Source organism: Bufo gargarizans, chromosome 2 (genome assembly GCF_014858855.1).
Source record: "Bufo gargarizans isolate SCDJY-AF-19 chromosome 2, ASM1485885v1, whole genome shotgun sequence".
NCBI lineage: Eukaryota > Metazoa > Chordata > Amphibia > Anura > Bufonidae > Bufo > Bufo gargarizans.
Window position 1 is genome coordinate 476,641,615 of NC_058081.1, and position 8,970 is coordinate 476,650,584.

Consider the following 8,970-nt stretch of genomic DNA (forward strand, 5'->3'; position numbering starts at 1 on the left):
AAGCACTTCTGTCAATCTGTTCCGGAGATCGGAGAGGGTCTCGCCACTCAGACCCTCACCGCTCTCATATGACATGTCACCAGCTTTCTGAAATGGTCCACTCATTATTTTCATGTTAATTCCTCAAATTATTCAGTCTTAATTCTGACTGACTTTCCTGAGTTTTACTCTTATACCTACCACAAGCCACTGTCCAGTAGATCTGTGATTCTTGGGTCTGGTGCAATATCCGATAAGGAGCAACGCGGGCGCTTGAGTCCAATACAACATCTAGAGTCCCCACAAGCAAGCCTAGAGAACAGAAGAGGAAACAGACATCAGGTTGTCATGTGAATGTATTGTGTAAATTCTGCACATGTGACTACCTCTGGCTGAAAACAATATGCTGGAAATGGCTCACAAAGGTCACATATTCGCCAACTGTGCACTGCATGATTTAGATATACACCCTACAATAACGGCTTTACGAGCAAGTCTATAAAGTAACTGACTTTTCTATAACCCAACAAGGGAGAAGCCAGTTTAAGCCTTAAATGGTTATGTTAATAAAAGACATTTATGACATCGTCAGGGGTTCATGGACTACCGTTTAAACATTGAGATATGTCATAAAAGGTACAAAAGCGAGTGAAATGGGTCTTCTGCTTTGTTAGGCTGGATTGACACTATGTTCTAGCCAAGTTGTCTGAAATTTCATGTAGCAGGATACGTCACTGTGTAGCCCTAGTTTAAGATCTGAATTACCTTTAAAGGGAGTCTGTCAGAAGTTTTGGCCGTGCTAAACTGCCGACCGCACTAGGTAGGGGAGAATAGTGCAAACATACATTTGGTGACCTCTTCTGTTTAGGAGTAACTTTTTTGAGCGTCTGGCGTTTTACAGCGCGATCGTACGCGCTGTAAAACGCCCAGGTGAGAACGATTCCCATTGGGAAGCATTGGTTTCTCCTTGTTGAGCGTTTTACAGCGCGTAGGAACGCGCTGTATAACGCTCAGGTGTGAACTCAGGGTTATAGCTGAAGATTCCTACTCCAAAAGATCAGCTGCTACACCACCAAAACTCTTGTGGAACACTAAAGAGAAGCTGGCCACAGATATGAGAAAGCAGGAAGATGATTCTAATCTGGTTTATATTATCATGTGCTGATTTATGGCTGATCTGACATAACACCACATACTGTTATACATACATACACCTCAATAATAAACTAGTATGCAGTAGGCTCCCATAGAGGGGACTGCAGGCAGCTAGATTTGTACCTTATTCCGTTGGGTTATCCTCTGCCTGTTTCTGTATAATGAAGAAAAGAACTGATCCGTTCAGATGTCAGTTAATTACAGTAAAGGGACATAGCCCCTCTCGCTAATTCCCAAGCACTATTTTAAGGGTGGCAAGATAAAAGGGTAAAAACTTCAAAACTTTTGCGTAAATAGGACAAAAAAAGTGACTTGTTAACGCTACATTTGTGCTGGACATCCCTTATTAAATTGCCCTAATGCCTAAGAAATGTCATTGTAGCGCTTTATCAGTACACTGACCGTTATAAAAACATAGCAACCTACAGTGAACACCAATACGCCTTTTTACGATGGTCACTAAGGGGCCTTAGGTGGCTTAGGTTAAAGGGGTATTCTGGTTATATAACATTATCCCCTAGATAACTATTAGATCGGTAGAGGTTCTACCTCTGGGACCCCCACCGATCACGAGAACAGGGATCCCCATACCCCTAGGAGCACCCCAGAAATGAACGGAGTGGCCGGTCGGGCAGGTGCGGAGCCGCACTATTCATTTCTTTGGGAGTCCCAGAGATTCCCCCAGAAATTAATGGAGCGGCCAAGTACATGACCAACCAGTTGCTCTGTTCACTTTGGGGGCTCCACGGGGTACGGGGTCCCTGTTCTCGTGATCAGCAAAGGTCTCACAGGTAGTACCCCCACCAATTTAATAGTTATCCCCTATTCTGTGGATACAGAATACATTTATAACAGGAATACCCCTTTAAGTGCTGCATGGAGAGCAAGATCTCGGCTCTCTCATGACAGCTGGGCTCCTTCTCTAATGGCCCAGATCAGCAGAATAGGTCATCAGGATTAAAATCTCGGAAGACCCTTTTAAATAGTACATGGTATTATAGAAGTGATCAAAGAATCACAAGTCAAAGCCCCCTTGTGGAACTAATAAATAGCAAAAATACAAGTGAAACAAGGTTTTAGTCAAAAGAAAAAATGCTTTTCAATTAATAAAGTTGCAAAAATAAAATCCCCTCCACATATTTGTCTTGGTATAGAGCCCCTAGGACGGAACTCTATGCTGGAAATGAAAAACGCTAGTGTGAAAGTACCCTAAAATATTAAGTTTAAATCACCCCCTTTCCCAATTTTACATATAAAATATCTAAACGATAAATAAATAAACATATTACATAGCGCTGCGTCTGAAAAGTCCAAACTATTAAATTATAAAAAATATCTCCTATGCGGTGAGCGCCGTACCAGAAATAAATAAATAAAAACCATGCGATTCGCCATTTTTTTGTCACCTTCTCACCCCAAAAAATAGGATCGGACTGTTCTATTATGGTCCGAACATTTAATAAAATGCGAAATGCACGCCGCTTTTTTTGGTGTTTTTTTTTGCGTGGTATTGAGTATCGCAATACTTTTTTATGGTGACGAAAGCAAATTCAAATTTTGGTATCGAAACAACCCTACGCCGATCTGATTGGCATACCGTTGTCACGATACCAAAATTTTGATTCGGTTTCGATTTGGCAACTAAAAATTTAATTTGGCTCCTAAATTTTTCAGTTCAGGAGCCAATGGCTACTAGGTATTCATTTTAGTCTGGAGCACTGATACAGTATTATACCAGGGACAGTGTTGAATCTGCATACAGTATTATACCAGTGGCAGTGCTGCCAGAGCATACAGTATTAAACCAGTGGCAGTGCTGCCAGAGCATACAGTATTATACCAAGGGCAGTGCTGACAGTGCATACACTATTATACCAAAAGCAATGCTGCCATAACATACAGTATTGTACCAGTAGCAACGCTGCCAGTGCATAAAGTATTATATCAGTGGCAGTGCTGCCAGTGCATAGAGTATTATACCAGCGGCAGTGCTGCCAGTGCATACAATATTTTAGCAGCAGCAGTGCCGCCAGTATTACTGTGTGTATAATACTGTATGTACTGTCAGCACTGCTGCTGGTATAATACTGCCAGTACATACAGTATTATACCAGGGGCAGTGCTGACACTGTATACAGAAATATACCAGGTGCAATGCTGCCAGTGCATACAGTATTATAGCAGTAGCAGTGCTGCCAGTACATACAGTATACCAGGGGCAGTGCTGCCACAGCATACAGAATTATACCAGGGGCAGTGCTGCCAGTGCATACACTATTATACCAAAAGCAATGCTGCCATAACATACAGTATTGTACCAGTAGCAACGCTGCCAGTGCATAAAGTATTATATCAGTGGCAGTGCTGCCAGTACATACAGTATACCAGGGGCAGTGCTGCCACAGCATACAGTATTATACCAGGGGCAGTGCATACAGTATTATACCAGGGGCAGTGCTGACACTACATACAGTATCATATGAAGAGCAGTGCTGCCAGTATGATACTAGGGGCAGTGCATACAGTATTATACCAGAGCAGTGCTGCCAGTGCATACAGTATTACACCAGGGGCAGTGCTCACACTACATACAGTATCATATGAGTAGCAGTGCTGTCAGTGCATACAGTATTATGGCAGGAGCAGTGCTGACACTGCATACAGTATTTTACCAGGAGCAGTGCTGACACTGCATACAGTATTTTACCAGGAGCAGTGCTGACACTGCATACAGTATTTTACCAGGAGCAGTGCTGAAACTACATACAGTTTTATACTACTAGCAATGCTGCCAGTGCATACAGTATTATTCCAGGAGCAGTGCTGACACAGCAAACAGTATTATACCAGGAGCAGTGCTGCCAATACATACAGTATCATACCAGGGAAAATGCTGACACTACATGCGGTATCATACAAGGGGCAGTGCTGACACTGCATACACTATTATATCAGGGGCAATGCTGCCAGTACATACAGTATTATACCAAGAGCAGTCCTGACACTACATACAGTATTATACAGGGAGCAGTGCTGTCACTACATACAGTATTATACAGGGAGCAGTGCTGACACTACATACAGTATCATATGAAGGGCAATGCTGCCAGTGCATACAGTATTATACCAGTGGCAGTGCTGCCAGTGCATACAGTATTATACCAGTGGCAGTGCTGCCCGTGCATACAGTATTATACCAGTGGCAGTGCTGCCCGTGCATACAGTATTATACCAGTGGCAGTGCTGCCCGTGCATACAGTATTATACCAGGGACAGTGCTGCCAGTGCATACAGTATCATACCAGAAGCAATGCTGCCAGTACAAAAAGTATTGTACAAGCAGCGGTGTTGCCAGAGCACACAGTAATATACCAGTGGCAGTGCATAGAGTATCATACCAGTAGCAACGCTGCCAGTGCATAAAGTATTATACCAGCGGCAGTGCTGCCAGCGCATACAGTAATATACCAGCGGCAGTGCATACAGTATCATACGAGGGGCAGTTTTGCCAGTACATACAGTATCATACGAGGGGCAGTGCTGCCGTTACATACTGTATCATTCCAGGAGCAGTGCTGACACAGCTTACAGTATTATACCAGAAGCAATGCTGCCAGTGCATACAGTATTGTACCAGGGACAGTGCTGCCAGTACATACAGCAATATACCAGCGGCAGTGCTGACAGTGCATACAGTATTATACCAGAGCCAGTGCTGACACTACATACAGTATCATTCCAGGGGCGGGCAGTGCTTACACTGCATACAGTATTATACCAGGGGCAGTGCTGACACTGCATACAGTATTATACCAGGGGCAGTGCTGATACTGCTTAGAGAATTAGGGCTTGTGCATATGACCGCATCTTTGGTCTGTTTTTTTGTGAATCGGATGTGGACACACTCATACCTGTGTACCAGGGCAAATCTGCCACTGTGTGCCTGTATACCAGATCACTGTTGCCAGTGTATACTAGGGCAGAGCTGCCATGTATGTCTGTATACCAGATCAGTGCTGCCAGTGTATACCAGGGTAGAGCTGCCACTGTGTGCCTGTATACCAGGGCAGATCTGCCAGCACACACTGGCAGATCTGTCCTGATATACAGGCACACAGTGGCAGCTCTACCTTGGTATACACTGACAGCACTGCCACTGTGTACCTGTATACCAGGGCAGAACTGCCAGTGTGTGACTGTATACCAGGTCAGTGCTGCAAGTGTATACCAGGGCAGAGCTGCCAGTGTGTGCCTGTATACCAGGTCAGTGCTGTCATTGTGAACCTGTATACCAGGGCACAGCTGCCAGTGTAAACCAGGGCACAGCTGCCAGTATATATCAGGGCACAACTGCCATGTGTGCCTGTGTACCAGGGCAGAGCTACCAGTATACACCAGGGCACAGCTGTTATGTCTGCCAGTGTATACCAGGGTAGAGCTGCCACTGTGTACCTGTATACCAGGGCACAGCAGACATGTGTGCCAGTGTATACCAGGGTAGAGCTGCCATGAGTGCCTGTATACCAGGGCAGAGCTGCCACAGTGTACCTGTACACCACCAGGGCACAGCTGCCAGCGTATACCAGGGCACAGCTGCCAGTATATACCAGTGCAGAGCTGTCATGTGTGCCAGTGTATACCAGGGCAGTGCTGCCAGTGTTTGCATGTATACCAGGTCAGTGCCGCCAGTGTATACCAGGGCACAGCTGCCATGAGTGTTTCTGTATACCGGGGCAGAGCTGTTATGTGTGGAAGTATACCAGGTTAGAGCTGCCAATGTATACCAGGGCAGAGCTGCCAGTGTATATCAGGGCAGAGCTGTCATGTGTGCCAGTATATACCAGGGCAGAGCTGCCATGTGTGTCTGTATACCAGGGCAGAGCTGGCAGTGTATACCAGGGCACAGCTGCCAGTATATACCAGGGCACAGCTGTCATGTGTGCCTGTGTATGCAAGGTCAGTGCTGCCAGTGTATACCAGGGAGAGCTGCCATGTGTGCCTGTATAGAAAGTCAGTAATGCCAGTGTATACCAGGGCAGAGCTGCCACTATGTGCCTGTATACCAGCGCAGTGCTGCCAGTGTGTGTCTGTATAACAGGGCTTGGAAAACCCCAACATACCTTTCGCCGCTCATCCTCTGGGGGCCCCCTCCAGCTTGGTATTGGTTGGTGTTTACTTATTATGTGCTCTTTCTTTGTACTTTTCTAGTTTGATGATGGTCTTGAAGACCTAATTGTAAAAGGCTGATCCCTTTTCATACTAAATTGATTATGCTGATGTCTGAGTTTGATCAATTGTCCATATTACACTGATATCACTGTCATGTCATTATTGTTGGTAGGTGGTTGGCCTCTGATATCATTCTGCTTAGGCACGTATTATAGGGAGTATGTTTTGGGATTTACCCTTTTATACCTTGTACATTTAATATTGCACAGTATTTTACATAAATATTACATATGTAGATTTGGAGCTTGGTGGGGTGTATCATCTATCATAGCTCCTACCTGCAATGTTTTTATGATTGTTTTTTTTATATTACTTTTGTATATCTGATTGTGGACACTTAATATAGATGTTTTTTGTATTATATATGTGTGGTGGCTTTCAAAAGGGTCTCTCTCAGTGTATACCAGGGCAGAGCTGCCATGTTTGCCTGTATACCAGGGCAGAGCTGCCAGTGTATGCCTGTATTCCAGGGCAGATCTGCCAAGTGTGCCTGTATACCAGGGCAATGCTGCCATGTGTGCCTGTATACCAGGGCAGAGCTGCCATGTTTGCTTGTATACCAGGGCAGAGCTGCCAGTGTGTGCCTGTATTCCAGGGCAGAGCTGCCAAGTGTGCCTGTATACCAGGGCAGAGCTGCCATGTGTGCCTGTATACCAGGGCAGAGCTGCCATGTGTGCCTGTATACCAGGGCAGAGCTGCCATGTGTGCCTGTATACCAGGGCAGAGCTGCCATGTGTGCCTGTATACCAGGGCAGAGCTGCCATGTGTGCCTGTATACCAGGGCAGAGCTGCCATGTGTGCCTGTATACCAGGGCAGAGCTGCCATGTGTGCCTGTATACCAGGGCAGAGCTGCCATGTGTGCCTGTATACCAGATCAGAGCTGCCATGTGTGCCTGTATATCAGGGCAGAGCTGCCATGTGTGCCTGTATACCAGGGCAGAGCTGCCATGTGTGCCTGTATACCAGGGCAGAGCTGCCATGTGTGCCTGTATACCAGGGCACAGCTGCCATGTGTGCCTGTATACCAGATCAGAGCTGCCATGTGTGCCTGTATACCAGGGCAGAGCTGCCATGTGTGCCTGTATACCAGGGCAGAGCTGCCATGTGTGCCTGTATACCAGATCAGAGCTGCCATGTGTGCCTGTATATCAGGGCACAGCTGCCATGTGTGCCTGTATATCAGGGCAGAGCTGCCATGTGTGCCTGTATATCAGGGCACAGCTGCCATGTGTGCCTGTATACCAGGGCACAGCTGCCATGTGTGCCTGTATACCAGATCAGAGCTGCCATGTGTGCCTGTATACCAGGGCAGAGCTGCCATGTGTGCCTGTATACCAGGGCAGAGCTGCCATGTGTGCCTGTATACCAGGGCAGAGCTGCCATGTGTGCCTGTATACCAGGGCACAGCTGCCATGTGTGCCTGTATACCAGGGCACAGCTGCCATGTGTGCCTGTATACCAGGGCACAGCTGCCATGTGTGCCTGTATACCAGGGCACAGCTGCCATGTGTGCCTGTATACCAGGGCACAGCTGCCATGTGTGCCTGTATACCAGGTCAGTGCTGCCATGTGTGCCTGTATACCAGGGCACAGCTGCCATGTGTGCCTGTATACCAGGGCAGTGCTGCCAGTGTATACCTGTATACCAGGCCAGTGCTGCCAGCGTATACCTGTATACCAGGTCAGTGCTGCCGGTGTATACCTGTATACCAGGTCAGTGCTGCCAGTGTATACCTGGTCAGTGCTGCCAGTGTATACCTGTATACCAGGGCAGTTCTGCCAGTGTATACCTGTATACCAGGTCAGTGCTGCCAGTGTATACCAGGCCAGTGCTGCCAGTGTATACCAGGTCAGTGCTGCCAGTGTATACCCTGGCTGGTGTATGATGAGGGAGCCCCAGCCTTGTTTACATTGTGGCAGAGTCACCATGATGCAGAGAAGTTGGATGACGCTGGTGGCTGCAGACATATGCCCCCGTCCACGTCGTGTGTGTAGCTGCCCCCCTCCTCTGCCCCCGGTGTCACCTGTCAGGCCTCCTCCTTTGCCGTGTCCCCGGCGCCTCTGCAGAATAAAGAACGGGTTGGCTCGCTCGGTCACCCATAGCGCGTTGGCCAGCAGCAGCACCTCCTCCGGGTTCAGCCACATCGTCAGCGGACGTGGAGCAGCCCCTCACCCCGGCCCGGTGCCCGTCCTACGGTGGGTTGGAGGGAGGTCGGTGCTGAGGACTGGACACCCAGCCCTGGCCTCCTGAGCTGCTCCTGGCTGTACGGTCCTGAGCTCAGGCCGCAGACAACTGGCTCCCTCTGCTGGAGAGAGAGCGGGATGACACAGGACTTTGTTATTGTTATTGTGGAATTCAGTGTCCTTCTATCTCCTGGTGTGTTATACTTCATACAGAGGCCTGGGCTACAGCCACTTCCTGATGGCTCTTGGCTTGCCAACTGTCCAGAAATGTCTGGACAGTCCGTAAAAATAGGCGACTTTTTTTCCTCTGTAAAAAATAAAATTGATCTGTCCATGATTTTTTTTTTAGGCTGGTGGTATTTGACTAGATTATTTTGGTGGTAATTATCATCATTTTACAGCTCACAGTAGGTGCTGGTAAT

At 47.3% G+C, this 8,970-nt stretch overlaps 1 protein-coding gene across 2 annotated transcripts in view; it reads right to left on the reverse strand.

The window, feature by feature from the left end:
- Nucleotides 1-8,668, reverse strand: part of TBC1D9B (TBC1 domain family member 9B) — a 61,755-nt gene extending 53,087 nt beyond the window's left edge. For both annotated transcript variants that reach the window (XM_044281112.1, XM_044281111.1), the window contains exons 1-2: nucleotides 8,389-8,668; nucleotides 181-291 (exon numbers count right to left, since the gene is read on the reverse strand). In XM_044281112.1, coding sequence (XP_044137047.1) covers nucleotides 181-291; nucleotides 8,389-8,509 — 232 coding nt within the window. In that variant the 5' untranslated portion in view covers nucleotides 8,510-8,668. The remainder of the gene's footprint in view (nucleotides 1-180; nucleotides 292-8,388) is intronic.
- Between the last annotated feature and the right edge of the window lie 302 nt (nucleotides 8,669-8,970).